Here is a 23,007-nt window from a genome sequence, read left to right on the forward strand (position 1 = left end):
TTACATTTAATAATGACTGTAGTTCAGAAACTAGTTACAAAGAAATATGAGCAAAGGTTTGAGATGACTCTTCATTTCCACTGAAGGAAGTAGTAAATTATTTTGGCACAGTTTTTTTCCTGTGCGTGAGCCTAACAGGTCCTTGAAGGAACAGTGTGGCACGGTGGTGTCGACACCCAGTTGTAGCCTTGCAGGGGAGAAGGGAGGGGAAATGGCTGACAGCCCAGATAAGGTCTATCAGAAGAGCCAGAGTGGGCTTGGGATGGCCTGTGCTCCTGTGTTGTTCCTCACAAGGAGTTGGGATCTTTTCCCGAATAACTCACTTAAAGAGGAGAAAATGCTCGCAGTCATCTGCAAGATGAAGGCTTCTGAATTTTGTCAGCTTATTGAGGAAGCCGATACCTCAGGGCAGTTTCACAAGACGCTAGAACTCTGGAGAGTTAATACGTGGCTGTTAAATATATCATATGGTGTGGATTTCCTGTGTTTTTTATGTCAGTTCCTTACAAGGCAAATCACAGAAACAGGGTTTGCAGTTTAAAGGGATCTTCACTAAACTTAATTAGTTATAAAAAAAAACAAAAAACAAAAAAAACTATCTAACCCCACAAAAAAGAAGCAAACAATTAGCCTTTGAAAGTGTTGACCTCCATTATAAAATCTGAAGAGTACCCCCTTCTTAGCAGACCACATCTTAATTCTTGTGGAACCTTTTAGTGCAAATATGCTTTTAATTTAAAAAAAAAAAAAAAATTATTTAAATAAGCAAACGTGCAAGAAATTAATATGGATTTCCATGGAGTTAAAAGTTGCAGACTGCTAGCCTTCTAAGCTAAGCTAGTTAGCATTTAGGCATATTTTTGTGGTACCATAACTCCTTCATTTACTGACTAGCAAAATTCTGTGGTAAAACTTAACTTGCTTAAGTCACTAGAGTATATAAAATATAATGTAGTAGGCAAGCAGGTACTTGTGACTAATATGTTAAAGTTAGGTTAGCAACTAGCTTTAATTAGTTTGAATTTCACTGGTGGCAAAGGCGGCATTACAAACACCGCTACTCTGCTAAGCTAGGCTAGCTAGCTTTAACAGCATATCTTTGCAGTACTTAAACCCTCACTTATAAAATTTACTCTTATTAATTTTACTTTTTTAATTTTTATTTAAATTTTACATTTTAGAATAAACTATTTTACTTATGTAGTTGTACAACAAATTTATCTGTTAGGTCACTGGAGCATAAAAAATAGCGTTTACATTTTAAGAAGCAAACAATCATGACCTATTAGCTTTAAGTTGTGCTAGCAGCTAGCTAGAATAAACTGGCTTGAATTCAGGAAATTGCAAAACTTTGGATTGTTTTTCTCTGAAATTGCTAATTCTGGGGCAGTTTTATTAACTATTTAAACTCTAAATAAAATTCTCGTAATAACTTGACATATAGTATTGAAGTTTTTCTGTTTTTTAAAATAAGAGGAATAGTTGTTCAAATAAAATTTTCTCTTTTTAGAATTGAAATACAAGTAAAGCTGCATTGAAATGTTTGTCTACACACACTCGCAATGTTTACACCTATCAGTGAAAGGAACGTGTGAATCAGAAACCCACTAGTGGGATGTCAGACAATCCAGTTTTTCTCATAAAAAAGCAAACGATTCTTCCAAAATGAGATAAGAACACATATTAAGTGGGGAAAAAAGCAAACAAACAAAAAAAGTTTCCCTCCTTCTTTGCAATTTAGAGAATGATTTTTATACTTTCATCAACATTTATTTAGCATACAAAGACCTTAAACTTTAAATGTCATTGTACATTTTTGCATTGTGCTGCAACTCTAACTTACAAATGTCACCCATAATATTAGTTTTCATATTCTTGCAATAGGAAGAATAACAGATATGAAAGAGTTGGCAAGATAACTGAAAATGTTGCAAACGGAAGGAAAAAGTTGCACCAAACTACTCTAGCCATTCCAGGGAAAGCAAAACCAAGTATCAATAAGCAGGGTTTTCTACCAAACCTTCAATAAATTATATAAAGTTTATTTAAAAATTGTGTGTAGCCCTTAAGTCAATACATAACATATATTACTTTACACAGTTTTTAATTGTTGGTGAGATTAAAAGTAAATAGAAGCATTACATTACTGTTATCCTGAAAAGAAGACCATCTCTGCTTTGCAATGTAATCTAAATTATGTTATTAAACTACCAAACGGGAAGTAAGGAATAAGAAGAAACAGAAAAGTCACTGCTTTGAGAAAGGAAAGAAAAGCAGTCCTTTGTTTAAGTGACACAATACTCGACATGAAATTTATTCAATCAGAGGCCTCAAAGAGCCGTTGAGCAAATGAACTGTGTGTTCGTATTTCAGGGCTCCGCTGGTGAGACTTGTGTTCATCAGCTGGGGGAACTTAACAGACTCCCTACAAGGGGTCTAAATCACATAAGTCAGAGTTACAGTTGGACATTTACATTAATGGGGGAATTGAAACCTGTTGCCTTTCACTTCTGAAAACCAACAGAAAGGTAATGGTAATAATGGTGACTAACATGCAAATGAGTCCCTACCACCCCAAAAAACAGCCCATATATTTTGTGACTTTATCATTTACTTCTTACAAAAAAAATACAAAAAAAATTACTCAAAAGTATCAGACTTGCTATTAAATTAGTCCTATTATGATGGTTTTAGTACTTAACTAGTCTAATCGTTAAGTGAGATGACTATATTTAGGGAAGGCAGCTTTTTCAAGAAAAGGAGTTAGATTATCAGTTTTACCATCTTCTCACAGGAAGTGCTCCACCAAACCTAACTGCACCTCACTGTTTCTTAGCTTTTCACTGAGTTCTGAAGGGAGGACACTACACTACCCATACTACGGATCAATACATGCTAAAGCAATGTGGTGTTCATTCTGTTCATTACAAAACTTTTCACATCACGTGCCTGCAGCAGAAGGAGCAAGCATACACAGAGATGGAGACATTTCGCTGAGGCCTTCAAACTTTCCGCGTGAAGCTAATTAAGAAAAAGCGGGACGTTCTAAGCATCTAGTTTTGTTTCATCAGATCTTTTGAGCTGCTGTCGGCTTTTTAAAAAGGCGCCTGCAGAAGGCAGCGAGAGGGCGGAAGCGCAGAAAGAGAGCGGCTGTGACTGTTAAACCTCTTCCTGTGGTTGCATCACGTGGCCGCGCAGGGTTCAAAAGGAGACAACTTCTTCTTCTTCATCCACTTCTTGGACGGGCAGAAGACACCTGCGAGGCTGGCGGACAATCATCGCTTAGAAGGCAGACAAAAAGGAAAGAGGGTTGAGGTAAAGTAGGGTAAAGATGTATCTTATTTATTACTGGAATAATTTGTAAAAAGATGCTGAAAATTTATTACTCATGTCAGACATGGAGAGAGAACTTTTACAGACTTTCCTTGTATTACTCACATTTTTCTTTTTTATTTTTTTTAAGTGGATTTATTTTTCAGTTTTTTCGCATTTGAAAGATAAAAACAATAGAAAGAAAAATCTTCAACTTCTGTTTCTGTAACAAATAGAAATGTTTCATGTATGCTGTGGATGTATGGATTTCTACCCTATTTTGACTCAATAATAGATGCTTGTAATGACTGTTTGTTACTTTAACAAGCTTTTTAATGTACCATCTAACTCAGAAAGAAAAGCTTACTCATGCCTGACAAGATGGCTTCCTCGAGATAGCGCTTCCTCTGTTAGAGTCCTTCTGATATTTGCCTGAAAACGACACTAAAGTTAAACGACGAGTGGATTCCTTTGGCTTACTTTTGTTTTTGTGTTTTGTATTTTTCATAGTTGTAAATGTTGAAATGATACCAGGCCGCATTCACATTTGAGCAAATTTGATTGTCAGAATAGGCGGCGAAAATGTTTCAAGACGAATCAGGAAGTGCACATTTTCTGGTTTTACGTCTGAACAGTTGAGCTCGGAGGTTTCATGCTGGTGAACATAAAAGAGGATGGGGGATGGTGTGTGTGAGTGTGTGTGTGTGCAGCTGCAGACTCAATGTGCAGGTGCAAGAAGAAGAAGAAGGAGAAGAAGAAGAGAGAAGTGGGAGAAGATCGAAGAGGAACGATGGATGTACAGTGCAGTCATCCATAAAGTAGAAAGCACTACTAAACTCCTCGCCACAGTGTAGTGTTTCCTACTTTATGGATGAGTGTACTGTTGGCTTCAGGAAGAACGTCGAGGCCTCGGTGTGACGCCCGTGCAGGAAGTCAGAAAAGAGGAAGCTGCTTTGTCTCTTTAAGTCACACGTTTACCCAGAGTGTTGCAGCATTCGGTTCACATGGGCAGAGTGTGGCGCTGAGAAGGGCTCGCTAACTCTTTCACCATTTCACTGGTCATCTGTTTTCCCTGTACTGGAAAAAAAGAAAAGCGTACACAGTATATGATGTATAATCTGCATGATATTCAATAAAGATCAAATCAAAATAGTTCTTGTTTCCTTGTTTTCTTCAGGAACAAATAAATACACAACACTGTTAGTTGTGAAAATATACATACTTTATTCCTGTAAAAAGATCCATATTGAAAGAAACCATCACAATTTAAACCAAGGAGTCCTCTGCGCACTAGATTTTTACATATTAACCCTCCATCTGTTGCTCACACATGCAAAAAAAACAACAAAAAAAACAAGAAAAAATAAAATCTGAAAAACAATATTAACAAAAAATTATATACAGATGAACTTCCAAAAAAGGACAATAAAAACATTAATATATAAAAGGTTCATATTAACACAAGTTTCAAACAAAAAGTGCAGATAAGGAAAGAAAAAAAAAAGTGTTTTCCGCACTTTATGAAAATAATCCACAAGTCCCGACACCGTTCATTACAGTATATACAGTCAGCTCCAACAGCTTCTTTTCCACTGCGTTGACAATCTACAACTCAAATATTGTAGAAATGGTCAGCCTAGGAAAAACTGAAACATGAAAGCAACAAAAAATAAGGCAGAACATGGGTATAACATTGGTATGCATGCAGTCCAAAAACATCCTGTAAACATATTAAGACTAAAGAAGGTCTTCGTGTAAGGCTAAATATGAAAAGCTGAGCTAAAATGTTATCTACACGGGCCTAGGTCCTGTTCAGTCAGCGGAGGAGCCTCCTAAGTTGCTACACAGCAGATCGAGGACTACTTGTGCATTAAAGGCCGTCAAATACAAGATCATTACAAATATTTGCTGTACATTTCGGCAACTTTTGAGAGCCCAACTCTTGTTTAAAATAGTAAAATAAATAATAATTAAAAAAAACATACAGTACTGCCTCTGTCTTGCCTCTACCCCGCCTATTTTAAATCTAAAGTGTCTGATAATCCGCCTTCCCTTTAATGCTTGGCATCGCCACTCTCCCTTTACACGTCATTTAAACATTCGTAACACAAAAGAAATAAAAAAAAAAAAAGAAAAAAAGAATTACAATAAAATATCTGCCTCCAAATTTTAAACTCCACCCCAAATCACCAAAAAACAGAAAAGAAAAGACTTTTTCCACTTAATATCTCCCACGCTGCTGGGAAAACTCGGCCCCTCATAGCTATAGAAAACAAGCAAAGCACCTAAAGTTTTGGCATATTCTGCTGCTTTTTGACAGCCGGAGTCGACAGGTGGCTGAGCGCTGCAAAGGAACTATGAGTGAAAACCTGAGAAATTACCCAACAGCCCTGTGTCGCACAGATTTAAAAGAATAAAAACAAAACAAAACATAAAATCTAGTCAGACTTTGCAAACCATCACTGCATGTGTCCAGATGACTACCACTGAAGACTAAGGCCTGCTCCACACATTTGCATCCACTCATTTTTAGGTACATATTTATCAGATCAGCTACTACAAACCTTAAAATGATCCAGAATGGTTTGTTTTTCCTCTATTATTCTAACAGCGTCCGTTCAGCATTATTAAAACACTTTACAGCGTAATGGTGCAAATCTGTGGACAGAAAATCTAACCACTACACTGCATGCGCTCATAAAAATGTGTGTTGTAACACTGCAAGTTGAACATCATTATACTCCTGATATGGAGGCAAAAAAAAAGATACATTACTAAGTTATTGCAGAATCTGTCACAGTACAGTAGATCTACAAACCACCAGTGCAATGACTGAAAACTGCCCAGTTTAAACTTGACGTTCATGTCAGCTGTCTTCAATTATACAAAGGAAAAAAAAAACACCCAACATGCCGCATTCAAACTATGACCAGAGACTGGATGTTAACATCAAAGATTACAATCTCATCGAATCATTTTGTCAAACAGTTATTTTGTTGATTTTGGAGTATTGATAAGTTGTTTTAATGAATTACTATTGATAATATAAAGATTTGGCATGAAGAAAGGGAGGTCTGAGTGTCACTGTTGCCAGTCACAAAGCTCTGATGATTCATCCTGACCAAAACTTTTAAGAGATATTTTTACATTCAATACAGACTGCAAACAACCCATTTCATTAAAGGTAAATAAGTAGCTCTTCAAGTTTTCTGTCATTGATGTCTTGATGAGATTATTCATTAGTACAACACAGGAAGGAAGCGCCGACAGGAAACTGGTATTGTACGTTTTTTATGTTGCTGCCTTTTTGAAATCTAAAAAAAACACAAGCTTAGTGATGTGTTTATAGTTTCCAAGCCTCTAAATAATGGTAACTGGAAGCAAAAAATGTGACAAAAATGCATTAATATGAACTTTTCTGTCAAGTTTTTTTTATGATATGATTCTTCTATTGCAGGAACACTGACACCATCCTCCCATCTTTCATTTACAGAACTTCCTTACTGTATCAGACTTTAATAATCTTTAATCAAGAGAAAAACTGTTAAATGACTATAAACTCACCATTTAACCAAAACCTCAAATATTTAACAGGTTTTGGTCCAAAAATGTAAGAATTCACTGATAATTTTTGACTTTGTTTTAAACATCGGCAGATCAGACGAATGAAACGCATCCCTTCAAGCTACTGCGGCAGCCTGCTGAGCCCCAGATACAACCCACTTGTGCACACACTGCAGGTTTCTTTCACAAGCACATAAGCACAGAGAAAATATTTAGGCCATGATGATCCCATTTGCTGATGTCTGAGAAAGGCATTCGTTATCAGTCTCAGCTGTGGAAATGTTTTAGAAACACTCATACGGACACATATATAACATATAAACTCAACCACACTCTTAACCAACACACTGTCTAGGTCTCGCATACCAATTACATAATTATAAACCAAACGTTAAAACCAAACCAACAACAATAAAAAAAATAAAAAAAAAGGAATTTAAACATGTTGGGTCCCCACAAAGCAGGTAAGCCCAACAAGTACTGTCAGCTTCCAGTCTTTGGACCCTACAAATGGATGAATACTGCCCCTCAAACAAACACACACATTCATCTTCATTTCACTTCAACAAACAGGACTATTAACCTCAAACCGACAAATGAATTAGCTTTAAACTCCATGTATCAGCTCTTAATGTTTAACTTCTTGCCCCGTTATCAGCTCATGCAGTGTGATTATCAACTAGAACAAAGTCTAATATACACTACCAGTCAGAAGTTTTAACACACTTTTCACTGGTACTATAAATAAATAAGATATTTTGTACAAAGTGTTGTAAAAAATACTCTTAATGACATGAAACGCAGGAAGGAAGCAGACATATTCATAATACATCCACTGAGAATGGATAGTGCATTGTTAATAGCCACGCAGAGTAAGCGATAAACTGCTGCTTGTATTTGCTTTAAGTAAGTACGGTGGCACGATCACGCGAGCATTAAAGCTAATATTAACTTAGTTGTGTTGAAGTGACATCCAGACTTCTTTTCATTAGTGTTCTAAATCAATCTAATATTTTGAGAGATTATTATTGCGTGCTTTAAGCCCGATGAGTTGATTAGAAAGTATTTGTTGTATATTTTTATACATTTGTAGGTTGGATCACTTGGACATGCGTTTCTACATGAGCTTGCAATTTTGTAAGCTGAACTTTGACGCTTCAAAGTACTTGTTATCTAACAGCTGGTACAGCAGTACTCTAAGGCAAATGTATAATTACTGATGGGTAAAGCATCAGTTACTGGATCTGAGAGCTGCTAACCGCATCGACTACCAATAGAAACTAACAGTACTGACAGAAAAAGTGCTTTCAACTGGACACGAGTCAACGTACGCCGACTCATTCTTTCTTGCTGGATCCCAGTTTTTTAAACAGTTTCTTGCCTTTGGAGAAAAAGCCCTTCTTCTTCTTTGCTTGAACTGTACAGTCCGTCGGTGCTGTGCCGTCTGAAGGGAGGGGGGCTGGCGGAGGACTGCAGACTGCCACTGCAGCGAGACCTGAAGGAGGGTCCGGGTTTGTTATAGAACTTGTAGTGGGTTCAGGTTGTGACTGCAAGTCAGCGTGCTCCATTGTGTCAGGGCGAGGAGGTTCTGTCTGGGGGTGCAAAGACTCTTCTTGTGTTGAAGAGCCAGAATCTTGTGGCTCCTCATAAGACGTCAGAGTGTCCTAGAAGAGGAAAATGCAGGTTTTTAAGTCTGGCTTGACCCATATTTAGTATCCATCTAAGTAATATCTGAAGCTTCAAAGGTGATGTCTATATTTTTACTCTTGGCGCTGGGAATTATTAACATTTATAAGAGGTGACAACAAGTTAAGTTAAACTACAGGTTAATGCAGGGTCCTATGAAAAGGAGCTGAATACAGTATAGCTAAATGAGGATGGAATGGGTTATCAAACAGCGGTGAGCCTCCAAAAAACACTTACGATCAAGTCTCAAAGTGAACAGATCGTTTTTGCTTCTGCAAAAGGCCATGCAGGAAACAGTGGGACAGAAGAGATGTGACAGGACACCATTAAACACCAAACCCATGCATTTATAAATGGAGACAAAATAAAGAACTTGTGGTTGGAAAAAAAAACATAAAAATGACAGATAGCTGAAGAAAAAGCAGCCATTGACGGATGTGCATGCTACACAGACAGGACAAGCTAAGTTACCTGTAACTCTTTCTTGGGTTCTGGTGCAGGCGGGGGACAGACTGGTTCTGCTGGAGGGTTATCTGGAATAGCCTGGAGGAAGTTGGAGGGAACTAGCCCTCTGTGTCCATTCAAGTCCCCCTGAATAGACACAACATGACTCATTTGACGAGAAACATGATCTCCAATTATCAGATTTACGTATTTGTTACATGTCTTGTAGTAAATGTTTGTCTCAAATACCCTCAAGTGTCACTTAGCTCATGTCATAGTACCACTACATATATATCATAGAGGAAGTTTAACCTTAATATGCTCAGTGTCTCTCATCTGCATTCATAGATCTACCCTAATGTTCAATTTTATTTATAGTTTGTAATAACGGTCTTGTACAATAAAGATAACCTTTCAGTGGAAGGTTTTACATATTAGGGCACAAAGAAAATTAGCTGGTTTTCACAAAGTCTGATAATTAGGTAAATACAACCTCATATGAACAACGCCACAACACATTATTTCATTATTATTTAGCCCAAAGAAAGCCAAAAATGCAGAAAGCAAGGTGTGAAAAAAAAAAACTATTTAGCAGGTGAAGTAGCAGCCAATCGGATTCCTTTGATTAATTGATCGTCAATTAGTTTAATAGCACAGCAGTTTGCTTGTCTTCAGGATTCAAGTGTGTGTGTTAACGCAGTGTCAAAGATTAAAGTCATCAGCAATGATCTCACAGAAGTGCTTTGTCGCTGCCCATTGATCTGGGAATTATTAGGTTATTAGGATTGACTGTCCTGCATGTTGTAGATGTTTCTCAACTCCAATTCATCTGATTTTGTTTAACTGAACTAATCGCCAAGTTCATTGTAAGACTGTTAATTAGCCATTAATTTCATATAGGTGTGTAAGTATGGAAACATTTAAAATGTGCAGGGCAGTGGATCTGAGGGCCAGGATTGGGGGGGGGATCTGTCAGAATCTAAGGGTGCATTCACATCAGCATAGTCCGCTAGACTCGGTCCGATTGGCGTGTATCTATATCATAAGACTGTATTCAGAAGATGGATGGAGCCTCCGACGGAGTCACGCGTAGGGTTTCTGAAGAGCTGAACTGAAGCTCATTGGGCAGTTCCTACCATCGCCATCTTGGCAGCGGCATGCGTGTCGTCCCTCCCAGAGAATACAAAAAGGGCAAAGATGTAGAGCTGAGAGGGGGGCTGTGAGCGTAGGGAGGAATGATTGACATCTATCAAACTCTGACCTGCCTGACGCTAAGCGCTAACCAAGCTAACCTGGAGCTAAAAAGGCCTGATCAGCTAACAGAGGTAAGCAGGCTAAAGCGAAATCATGCCGTTAACTGGCTTATAATCGTAGTTGGGCTCCATTCTGCCTCCTTGTAGAGGGATATCGGATACCTGTCAATCAAATAGTCACACCCCTAAACATGACAAATTTCAAGATAAAATTACTTCTAAAGGAGGGAGTTAGAAAAAATTTCACTCCCCCTACAGTTGAAGGTAAACCTGACCTGTTAAACCTAAAATATTTTTTTTGTACCAGGCTGTAAACATGTTAAATATCTGCTGTGAAGTTCTTTTTAACATGGGAGTCTATGGGGATTTGCTCTGTTTTGGAGCCCCTAGTGGATAAGAGGGGAACTGCAGTTTTTGGCACCTCCGCATAGGCTTCACTTTTAATCTAAAGGGCTGAATTTCATGACAATACAATAAGAAAAAGACCAATGAACTGATGCAATGTGGGGACAAAACTGAGCTAAACTTTTTCCACAATAACGTTAAAGAGTTAAAAACTTGATACAGAAAACAATTACTTCAAGTTATTGCTGCCAGCTGTGGTTCTCAAAGCTGCTGAATCATGAGGTCCATTTAATTTTGTTTTCATACACTGCTTCTGCTTTTTGGCTCATTTTCTTTACTTTTGCAAAATGAACTGACTTTATTTCAGAGTTTTTAGAGCTTTCAGGCAACAAAAAACAGCCCTGAAGCAGTTCTTTTAACACTTACGTAGAAGAAACCATCTTCGTCCATGTCACCAAACACATGAATGATGTCTCCCGCGCTGAAAGTCAGCTCGGCCTGACACAGAAGGAAGTAGGAAAATGTGTAGAGAACCGTTACTGAATATAAACTGGGAGAGAAAACATCACATGACTGACCTCTATATCTGTGTTGGGGGAGCTCTCTCTTGGATCATAATCAAAAATGGCAACCATCCTACGAGCTCCTGAGGCCGGTTTCCCCACAGCTGCAGGGGCGGTGTTCTCACTGGGATCTGTGGATTGCACAGAGAAATGCAAACCATTTACACAGTTAGAGGTGCAAAAGTTCTGCTAGTTTAAGGACATGCAGCTTGTTGTGTCTGCATGTTGGACTCACTCAGCATCATGCAAAGCTGAATGAAAGTCAATATCACTGCAGTAACACATGAAAAATCTAAATGAGACAACAGAAGATTAGTAGTCAGAGTTTTATTTCCATGAAAGGAGTCACGGCAGCCTGATCCACGGTGATGCTGCAAAAGTCAGAGCAAACATTTGTTGAGGCCGAAGAGAGCAGCCAAGCCTGCAACACTGCTAGCAAAAATGGGTACAAATAAAATTATGAGATGATTTAATGATTCCACTTCTGTAAAATGAAAAGGAGTTAGAAAAGAAAGTCTGGCTAGAAGACAGCTAGGAGCTGGGAGTTAACCAGTATCCTCAAAGGATAAGCCTTTTTTTCTTTTGGTTTGCATGCTCTCTTTAAGATAGGGATACACAAACTTTTCAGCAAGCAGAATACTCATATCTACAAAAAAGACAAAATAGAGCAAATAAAACTTGAGGTGAATGCATGCAGTCTTCTCATGCAAACTAAAACGGTCGTCGTCGTGCAGATGCAACTAAGAGCGCATCAAAAGGCTTACTACAAACCTTGACTGGAGGAGTCTACGCTCTCCACCCAGAGTGCTGCAGACTCCACTGGAAGAGATGAGGTGAGGGGGGGGGGGGAGAGTGTAAGCAACACTACAGAAGCACACGAGGACTTCCCCGACAGTACGTTTACATGTCACTCTGACCTAAACCACACTTTTACAACACATGCAAATAAGTTAACGTTACTAAAACTGTATAAAAAAATAATGTTTTAAAACCGGACTCACAAACCCAGATAAACCAGTATGAAATAATCCAGCCTATGAGATCTGCTCAGGCTCCTAGTCTCCATCCAATACAAAGAAGAAGGTAACAAATAAAAAAAAAAACTGCAGCAAAGCTGCTTTAAATTTAAAAAAAAAAAAAAAATCACTAAAAGGTTTTCCATTTCATCGACTTCAGGTCACTCACTGAGTTTTGTGACTGTTGTTTGCTATGAAAAAAACAAACAAACAAAAAACCTGATTAAATAACCTATTGCACCACTCTGGTAACTTCAAGACAAAGTCAATGTAGTGATTTTAATCAGGTTTACATGTATCGATGGTGATAAAGTTAGAAGCAGAAGAATGTCTCAATCATTGTTTGACACGGTCTCTCATCGCAGTGTTAAACAAATAAAACAGGCCAGTAGTTTGATGTAAACGTACTGTGAGAATAATCAAGCCTGAAGTTAAAAGTCATGACACTGAAGGTACATCAAATCACAGGTGGTGATCAGAGAGGACGCATGTTTCAACAAGTGAGCTTTTTGTGGTCATGTAATGCATTTGTGACAGAGGAGCAGGATAGCTTTGAGTTCATCAACTGATGAGCAACGTGCTGCCACATCCTGCTGCTTTATCTGCAATGTATTACATGAGTGTTTGATGGCAGGACTGAGTCAGGATGTTTGTATGTGGTTTGTACAATATCAAGCTGCTGCACAGGATGTCACTGGCATGAATTAAAATCTGAACAAGTGAACCTGTAGAAAGACCTAACAAGCTGTGTGTCTAAAGGTTTTAATTATATGAAACGACTCCAGAGCTACTTGTGATAATATTTGCCTATAAAGCTGGGTAGATGTGTGATTTTATTAATTGTCTGGCTTAAACAACCCCCCCCCCCCTCCCTCCCAACCAGCTGCTGAGCGAGAAGCAGAAACTCAAAGAGTTGAATCTAACGTGTAAGAGGCAGAAAGAGAAGCAAACCAGAGATGAGAAGAAAGGAGAGATGGGAAGCCGCAATCTGCAGCGAGACACACCTTTCTTGGATCGTCTCGGTTTCGGCGGTGGAACAGGGCGACGTGGAAGCTGTGCATGTGTGCGAGTGCCTTAATGAAGTTTTAGAGACCAAAAATAACAAAAGAAATGAAAACAATAAACAAAAAACAAGGTGTGAGAGAAGCAGACCAGACAAACTCGACAATGAAAAGCCAGCCGGGAGTCATTTCAAAAAGATGACAGTCAGTGAGCAGCAGACACAGCAGCGAGAAACAAGTGGAAGTGAAAAGGTTAAACTACATGAAGGTACCGCTCGGGGTAGAAGGCAGGAAACAGAAGCAAAGTGTTAGCTTTAGTTTGCTGGTTGGTCTGCAGCCATTCACCACAGACCAACACTTGTACTAATTAAACTTTTCAGACACCTGCATGAAAAGCACAGTCACGGTTATCATTTCACTTAGAGAAACAATAAATGGGAAACTGTAAAAGTATCTAAAGTACTGCCACATGCTTTGTAGTATTAAAAACTAGACTAAACCATTCTGAACTCCAAGCAGAGACGAAGGAGCTTCTATTTATACAGTTCTCATCAAAAGACAAGCTTTAATTTTTCTCTTAATCCTCATAGAATAGAGGCAACAATCTGCTCATGTTTGACTGGGAAATGTAGAAAGATAAGATATATTTTTCTGTTTTCTTTGCATTCTGAAGCACTTGTGCTGCTATTTTCACTTACCACTTAACATGAAAAGCAATGACTTTATGGGTAAAGCATTACAGTTTACATAACACTTTGCAGTGACAACATCGTACATGAGACAAAGACTTTGACTGACACTTACCGATCTTCTCCATGGAGGCCGCTGTGGACAAAAAGCCCTGCTGCAGCAGCTGTTGCCGGGTCTCCTCATCTTCCACCTGAATCTCAGACACCATGTTGCATGGCACGTAGCCCAGACGACCCCCCGACTCCCCTCGATAGAAACCATCTGGATCTTTGTCTCCGTAAACCTGGGGAGAGGCAGAGTGAAACTTGCGTGACACGTAACAAGAATTCTACAAATATCATCTTTCATATTGTACTAGCTCTTCCGGATTAACATTTTCAGATTTCATTTGATATTTATTTTTAATTCAAGTCCAAACAGATGAGATTCTTTTATTAACAGGCTTCAAAGTTAATTGTTTCTTAATAATATTTTTCATTATGCGCTTCTGTTATCTGTCTGCTCCAAAACTTAAGATGATAAGAGACTAATGTTGCCTCCTGGTCTGAAAAATAAAGCCAATATTAAAATGTCTTTATCTTAGACTACTCCACAAACACACACACACACAAAAAAAAAAAAAAAAAACCCAAGAAAAAAATGACAAAAGCCATAACATTTGGCTTCTTATGGCAGATAAACCACAAGGTGATATAGGCCCTATGAAATTTATTTTGACTGTATCCAGATTCTATTTCATGTATTTATTTAGTCAGTTTCTGCTTTCCATTTTTCCTCTCTTAATTCTGTGTTTTATTATTTGACCTACCGGTAATTATTTTAGTCCCCAGGACAGGGTGTGTAAAATTGTGGATGATGTATAAATTTCAACATTTCAAAAGGAAAATATCCTAAATGTAAAAATGAAAACACAGCTTTCTATCGTAATACTATTTTTGCAAACAGTACACATTTTTTCCATACAAATCTCCTTCAGGACAGGCTCCAGGTGCAGCTCAAACACACCCGAGTGAGTTTAATGGAGGTTGAACTCGTTTTTCAGTCAGTATATTCTCAGCTTAATGTTTCACCAGAAACAGATGCAGCTTTTTAATATTTTCCAGAACCACTGAACTGCTTTTCTTCAGTGTGTCAGGAGGCCTCTTGACCATCAGCCAAACTTCTAGGGGAGACTTGTGCCGGTGACATCACACAGATGGAGGTTAGCAGCATTAAAACTATATTCAACTCTCTTCTAGCTTTTCAGGCTAATTTAATTCATCCACAGTCAAAGAGATGGAAAATGTAGTTGGGGATAACAAATCACACCCACATAGGAGCCAATTCTACAAACAAAATGAAAACAACAGACTGAAAATCTATTTTCTTTTAATGCACCTTTTTTCTGCTTAAAGTCAGATCATAAAAACGCAAATTCGTAACTTTTTAAAACTGTGTTGGACCTGACATTAGGCTCAACACTTACTTTGATGATTTGTCCTTCACTGAAGGGCAGCTCCTCCTCAGCAGCGTCAGGATTGGGCGACATGCTGGCGGGATCATATGGAAAGAGGGCCACGAAAATGCGTATGTCACTGTCTCCTTTTATCTTTGGCGATTCACCTGCAAATATGCACACAGTTAAAATCACGCATTTCCAAACTATATCTGATAAACTGATAGAATAAATGCTTAAAGTGACCCAGATTAGAGAGATTATTACAAACTAAAGCAACCTTAACTTCATCGAAACTGTTAGTGTCATGCAATCCAGCAGCAGTTTATATCATTTAACACAATCAACTATTAGAACTATGATTATTTCTGCACAAGAAAGCTTGCAGAGAAGCCATGCTTGGCACGTAATGAATTCTGCAGAGTTGACTGTTTGCACCTCCCCCACCGCCCACCACCTGCAGCGCTGCTCTGAGCACTGTTCGCCCGGCACCTGTCCTTAAAAGAGGTAATCAAGCTAAACCACTGATCCTAAGCTGCATGAGCTGTTTGACAAACGTGCACACGTTCGTGATCTGCAGCCGTGCAACAGAGGAAACAGCATTTGACCCACACTCTAGACTAATTCTGGGAACATTCTTTACAACACGGCCACGAAACATTATTAAAAACAAGAAAAACATGGGAAATAAAAATATCAAGAAGTGCGTTTAAGCTATAGTTTCCAGATTATGTACAGCCGAATGTGCATTTCCTCTGTATAGATGAAGTGAGACATTAGTGCAGCTACAAACACTGCTGAAGCGTACATGACAGTGAGATACATTTCAAGCGCTGACGTGAGGCTTTAAGCTCAAGTCAAGAGACGTATTCTTTATCTCATTAGAGAGAATCAGCCCATCTGTGACAAGAGTCACGGGCAGACAACTCGCTCACTTTCACATCCTCCATGATTTTCTAGTCGATAGGACAAACTTCTCCTTACTCCCTTCCTCTATTTGCAAACATGTACTCTTCTGTATTTATATGTGTTGTCAGCTGCACATCCAAAGATAAAACAGAAAAATGTGTGGCATCAAAAAAGAAGGCGGCTTGGGGAATGTGGGAAGAGGAAAAGAGAAAAGGGGGCTTGGATTGTAATACAGGCCGTTTCTAAGCTAGCTAAATGAGGTTACTATTTTAATGTCTGTCACTTCCTCCTGTCATGACAAGCCACTTTGGGTTAAGCCGGTTCTCAGCTTAGCAGGCTCTCTCCCACTTCTGCACTGCAGCTACAGCACCTCCATCGCCTGACTGCCACCCCCACCCCTTCCTTATAGCACAAGGTGCTAATCTGACTACCTTCATGTGAGAGGGGAGGGGGGAGGCTTTCCAACAGAAACCACAAGCCTGCCAGCATCTCCTCATATACAGTTTCCCTGCAGCTTTTGGTTGAAAGAGGGAGCACAATGAGAAAAAAGGAGGAAGAGGAGGCCTCTGACCTTTGGGCTGTCTGGCCTGTGAGCTCCCGGGTTTACCAGAAAGTTCTGCCTGGCCTGCCCATGATGGACCCGCCACAGCCGGAGGGATCTGGCTGGGTTCCTGGTCAACATAACAAAAAAATACAAAAAGATCACAAACAGTAAAACAAACGTTTTTTTGTTTTTTTGTTCTAATAAACAATCTATGTTTGATGTTTTAATCTCTACTTGATGCCGCAGAGATTAAAACATTATGAAAGGTTAAATACAGCAGGGTTTTCCCTGTGATCCTGCTATGTTAGAAACATTAAACACATCAACTAGGACCAGGCATTGTTGACTAGTTGAGGAGAAAAGCGGGGTGCTTTCCGGTGTGCAGGGGAAGCAACAGGAGTTGGTGCAGTCGGAGGGAGAGGAGGGAGATTCAGCTTTGCTCACTTTCACAGTGGCTGAAGATGCTGCAAAGTGAGCAGCCTGACCTCCCTCTGTCCACTGCAGTGAGGAGGATGGAAATGGAAGTTTCTGCCTACTCAGATGTGGAGGTGTGTCCTATCCACCAAATGACTGAAAGGGGTAAATCTGCACAGCTATAAGGGAGAAGGAGGGGGGGGCTGGAACAACACATCCATTGCAGCAGCCTGCAGCGATGTTTACCATTGGCTCAGCTTTTGGTCCTCGACGATGAGGGGGCCTGCAGTGCTCCATTTGAGCCCCTTCTACCCACCACTCAGAGCTCATCTGCTCCACCACCACCTCCCCGGGGTTGTACTCCACATGCTCCTCGTTGTCAGTCCCGTACTCCACGTCGATCTCCATCCCATGCCCAACAGGTGACTTTACAGTGCGGACTGTTTTGCTAACTGGGTAGGGTCTTGGCACTGGTCTGGGTAGGCCATGATCGGGGGTGGCCAGTGCGGCAACAGCCATCTGACTCCTGAGCATGGCCTCCCTCCTAAGGCGGTCCCCTAGACCTCGGAGCAGAACTTTGCTGTTGGGGCTCAGCTTGTGTTGACAGCGGGCGGCGACCCGCCTGCTGGTGGGACCCTCGTATAAACTTGCATTTTCATCTTCAGGGTAACTAATGGTGTCCACGGTGTCGGCATAGTGCACCCTGTGCTGCGTCTTCGGTTTGACTTGTAAGGGCTCATGTCTCAGTAAAGGCTCTTTGGTTAGGGATCGAGGATCCCTGTTGAAGTGGTGATGGTGAGGGGGGATGTGTGGGTGTGGGTGATGCTGAGGAGCATGAAGGGGGCGCTCAGAGTGAAGGTGGCTGGACCCTGGACGAGGCTTGCTGCGGTGGGCTAAAGGCTCTTCTTGACTGCTGTCTTCCTCTTCTGTCACCTCGGCGATGCTAAACAGCTCCTTGTTGTGGTGGACCTGAGGAGGCAACTTTAAGATCCTCTCTAGGACTTCCTCATCACTGTCTGGCGTCTCCAACTTGCTTGACTGCAAGGGCCGTATTTCAAACCAAATAAGAGCGCATCGGTGAAGTAGGATGAATTATCGTGTTGTTCAGGAAAATGGAAAGGACGTGCAGGAAAAACAGGTGATAAGACATGATCCGGACATGCAAGGAGGAAAGAAAGAGGAGGAAAAAGCAGAAAAAAAAAAAGAATCACAAACATAATCAAGGAGAAAAAAAAAGAAAATGAAAAGTTAAGACAAACTAAAAGATGCATGTTCATTTAAAAAAAGCAGAAGCTGGGGTGCTATAAATAGACCTGTAAGGGGCTGCATACAAATCTATTTACCCTTATAGCTCCAACTGTGTATCCCCTGCCCTGTACTTCCCCAAGATGGTCAGAGTAAAGGTCCTCCTCCTCTTCCTCCAGGATGTCAGACAGGTCTGAGCGGCTGTTGTCTGCCTGGTAGTCACTGGGAGGCTCCACAAGCCCTCTGCCATAACCCTGAAATGACACGTCAGCACATCTACTGTGAATTTATCTTAAGTATTTAAAATGACAGAAATATGATTGTGACAAAGTGGGTGAGACTAAGTGTTCACCACTTGTCCCTAACATTTACCTTTTCTCAAATTTATCCCTTTAACTTTATCCTGTTATTTCTGTTGCCAGGTAACCATGCTGCACTCACTATCCTGGGTTGTTAGTGTTTTCATTGTGTTGCATTTTTTTAGTGTATTACCATTTAACATTACTCTTTGTTTTACTCCACCTTGCAGGATAGGTGTTGTGGAGTGGCCAAGCCAACACTTCATCATTGCAGGTGTGAGTGACTTCTTAGATTAGTTGATTGGGAGAAAGCAAGTGGAGGATTTCCTCTTTTTGTAGTTTCTTTAAGTGTGGGCTTATTTAAAATAGTGTATTAGAACTGGTATTCCTTTTTGTTTGTTTAGGAATTTGGTTTAATTAATGTTGGTGTAGAACAAGGTTGCTGGAGATAGTGATATGGGGAAATGGTTTAGCCTAAATAAAATCAGGTGTGTGTCTAATGGGGTATCTAAGTAGTCATTTTTGGGAGTTTTGGGAGAGAGGGAAAAGGATGTGAAACTGGTGACTGATTGCCTGCAGATCTTTGAAATTGCACTATGGACAACTCTTGGAAAATAAAATGTTCATCTTTAAGGAAATCCCAGGACTGCTGATTCTGTCTACATCTGATCTTTAACCTTGGACACACTACCTCACAATTATACAAGATGATACTTTGTGGTCTTCTTGTGCCTTCAGCTCCGTGAAATTTACCTTCGAGTGAAAGCGACGTTGCAGGTCTGTACAATGCAAACTTTTTACGGTGTCAACAAGCACTGAACAGCTCACAATGTACGGGTTTGTTTTGGGTAAAAAAGGCATTATTTCATGGGAATTTGACAAAAATCTTATTTGTGACTTTTAAATGTTGCACCTCTGCACGATTTAAGTACTGAGGACTACTTATGTATCATATGTGAATCAGGACAAACCTGCTGCTTCCTGCTGTAAGCCGGGTCTTGGTCTTGTCTCAAGAACTCTTCGATGGACACCAGGCGGGTATTTTCCTGCTCTTCTTCCACTTCTGACTCCAGTGGTGAGGTGCTGGGAGGTCGGTGGACATTGATACTCTGAGGGTTTAGAAGGTCTGTGATTGGGGCTTTGGGTGGGGTAGGGATGCGCTCGGGGGTCCCAAGCTTGGCACCAGGGTCCTCGATGAAATCTGTGATGGTTGGGAAAGGACGTATTGTTCCAGGGCTGTCGGTGTCTCTGCGCTGGTCCAACACCAGTGCAGGTGCTGGGATTGGTGCTTGTGCAGGTGCTGCGACAGGAGGTGACTGTGGTGCTGTGTTGATGGAGTAGGCCACATTAACCTGATTTTAAAAAAAAACAACAACACAATAAATAAAACTATGCTTTTTGCTGTGGAGCATTTCTTTATGAAGCAGTGATGTTAATTAGCCAGCAACATGTTACAACTTCAGTCTTATATCATATTTTTTCCATGTTATGCTTGCTTAGTAGATTCATAGTTGATTATTCACAATGGAAAAACTAATTAAAGAGTGAGAAGAGGGTGTGAGTCAGAATAAATAGGAAAATCAGTGTGTCAGATCTGTGTTCAAAGATTTGACCGAGTTATGACCCTGATGAGCTGATGGAAACTGCAGGGATCAAGTGCCCTGGTACGACGCGCCACATTTGTCTCTGTGCAGTAAAAAGCTATTATAGTCATTTTCATCAGGCCTGTTCCTTGTGCATGGGAAAAATCTCATACTTTAAAATAAAATATTTTTTATCTCCAAGAATAAATGTGATGCAGTTTCTTGATAAAGACAGAGAATCCAGGCCTACACTCCATCTCGACAGCTACGTTCCACCAACGAAAGACACCTTGTGTTACCACCACAACGTGGGACTAAATCACCAGCCAGACTCTTTTCCTCTGTTGTGCCACGATGGTGGAATGATCTCCCAAACTCTGTCCGCTCTGCAGAGTCCCTGTCTACTTTTAAGAGCAAGCTGAAGACTCAGCTCTTCAAGGAGCACTTCAACACTTAGTATAGCTACATTTATTGGAAAGTTGGAGAACTTAGCCCAGTTCTCTGCAACAAACTTTATGGTATTAATTCTTTGTATTTTAACATAGGTGATATTATGGGCTGGGAAGGGAGTAAACAAAAAAACAAAACAAACAAAAAAAAGCCTGTAGCACTTCATGGAAGGATCTGCATCCAAGTGGACCGTCCACTAGCATCTTCCTACGATGTCCTCCACTGTTTGATTTCGTGCTTGTGTTGTTCTCAGTCACATGTAAGTCACTTTGGATAAAAGGGTCTGCTAAATGACTGTAGAATAGAAGAGAATAGAATGATGATTACCGCTGGAGTAATGGTGGAGGCTACTGGTAATGTGGCCTCACACATAGCTAAGGCAGCTGCAGACGAGGGGTTGGCCCAGGCCTTCACAAACGAGCCCGATGACAGAAGATCTTCTGAGCGAAGAGGATGAGGTGAATTGACAGCAACCTCTAACGTGCAGCCAGAGAGGTGTGTGTCTGATGGCAAAGTGCTGGGCAGCACCGAGACTTTGGCAGCAGAGTTTCCGTAGGATGAGGGCCGGGGCAAGTTGCTGGGAGCTACTGGGCTGCAGGGCAGGGGTGGCACAACTGGGGCGTTGATGACTGGGCCTGCCAAGATGGCAGCCAGCTTGGAGGGCACATTTACAGGCAGAGAGTCACAGGACTCCCCGTGAGCCGACGTGGTGCGGACAGTGAGCTCCTGAGCTGCCTGAAGGGACTGAATTTGAGAGGGGCCCAGCAGGGCGCTGCCTGCTGTTGGGGAAGAGACCTCCAGCACCTTGGATAGCAGAGAAAATCCACGTCACAAAAATCAAACGGAATTCAAGCTTAGCGTTAATTACAAAACATAAAACATGCTAATTTCTCTTCTTAAAAGACTCCTTGCCTTTTTCTTGTCAACGTATATCGTGTAACCAGTGACACGGACTCCATTTGAGGTCCCAGCAGCATCTATGGTGACTGGAAGCCAGCTGATGAGAGCAATCCCTGGAGAGGGACCGTGCTCCAGCTGTACATCCAGAGGAGCGTCAGGGGGGCCTGCGGCAATTAAAGGCATTTACACCACAGACAAAATACAGAAAAACATAGAGCTAAACTAACTCAAACTAAAAAATAAAGTGTTTGGTTGATAAATAATAATCAAACTAAAACGATGACTCTACAAATCCTACTTCTGCTCTAAAGGAAGATGAGAAACTTAGAGACCATATACCTGAATTCCCAGACAGTGGGCATGGAACTTAAGCAAATTTCAATGATTGAGTGGTTATGTAGAGAAAAATAACTCATGTCAATACAAATACTGTAAAATGAGCAAAACGCCGATGTGGTTTTACATGTGACATTCGCAAAAACACAACATTTAACTTGTTCAATACACTTTTATACAGCAAAAAATGTACTTAAACACCAAATAAGACTATATTAAGTCATCGGTAGGAATATTATGTGGAGGAGAATGGCACCTATAAACTTCCCTTCATTAACAACAATGCTTTCTGCTATAGTGGTTTGGCTCTTAAATAAAAGAAACAGTCCATACAAAATTAAAAGTAGGGGTGGGAAATACAAAAAAATCAAATAGAGATTTTTTGCTTTTATGATTTTAAAATTGATTTTTTTTTTGTGAAAAAAATCTTTTATTTTTTCTCCAAATAAATAAAAATAATCCATTTTAAAGTTTTTGTCATTTTTATTTATCTTTTACTTGTCTTCTTGGGTATTATAGCAGCAGAATGATGGTCTGGTTACTGTGTTGTTTCTCCCTAATCATAATGAAGAAAAATAATGAGCAAAAAAAGTTTTGTCCATTTTTTGGGTTTTTAGTCTACAAAAATCAGCAATATGGAAGAATAGGGAGGATCACAATGTAAATCAATTTGGCATCCAAAAAAATGGGAATCTAATCAGATCGGGATGAAAGCATATCATCACAGCCCTAATTAAAAGCGTTACATAGCAGAAGATGTTGTAATTTGTCTTAGTTAACAGTGTCGAATTTGAAGAAAGTGGACAGAATTACCAGTAAAAAAACAAAAGTGCTCTGGAAAAGCAGGTTATAGTCAGACACTTTGACAATACTGGTGCATACAGAGTAACCACCTCAACAATTCCAGTTGAGCACAGTGCTACCTTTGCCAACACCACAGATACATGTGCATATAACAAAAGTTCAGACTCTTTTTTTGGAACTGCTTGCAATTATATCAACAAATCTTTGGGTAGCG

The 23,007-nt window shown here is 40.1% G+C and overlaps 1 protein-coding gene across 1 annotated transcript in view; it reads right to left on the reverse strand.

Moving 5' to 3' along the window:
* Positions 1 to 8,213: 8,213 nt before the first annotated feature.
* Positions 8,214 to 23,007, reverse strand: part of tspoap1 (TSPO associated protein 1) — a gene marked incomplete at both ends in the record, with an annotated part of 62,835 nt that continues 48,041 nt past the window's right edge. The window contains 16 exon segments of the mRNA XM_079247454.1: positions 8,214 to 8,540; positions 9,034 to 9,153; positions 11,031 to 11,102; positions 11,183 to 11,298; positions 11,939 to 11,986; positions 13,188 to 13,256; positions 13,989 to 14,157; positions 15,340 to 15,476; positions 16,790 to 16,889; positions 17,207 to 17,260; positions 17,423 to 18,214; positions 18,520 to 18,675; positions 19,692 to 20,072; positions 21,081 to 21,557; positions 21,666 to 21,817; positions 21,993 to 22,019. Coding sequence (XP_079103580.1) covers positions 8,214 to 8,540; positions 9,034 to 9,153; positions 11,031 to 11,102; positions 11,183 to 11,298; positions 11,939 to 11,986; positions 13,188 to 13,256; positions 13,989 to 14,157; positions 15,340 to 15,476; positions 16,790 to 16,889; positions 17,207 to 17,260; positions 17,423 to 18,214; positions 18,520 to 18,675; positions 19,692 to 20,072; positions 21,081 to 21,557; positions 21,666 to 21,817; positions 21,993 to 22,019 — 3,197 coding nt within the window.

Source organism: Telmatherina bonti (genome assembly GCF_933228915.1).
Source record: "Telmatherina bonti genome assembly, chromosome: 10".
Classification (NCBI taxonomy): domain Eukaryota; kingdom Metazoa; phylum Chordata; class Actinopteri; order Atheriniformes; family Telmatherinidae; genus Telmatherina; species Telmatherina bonti.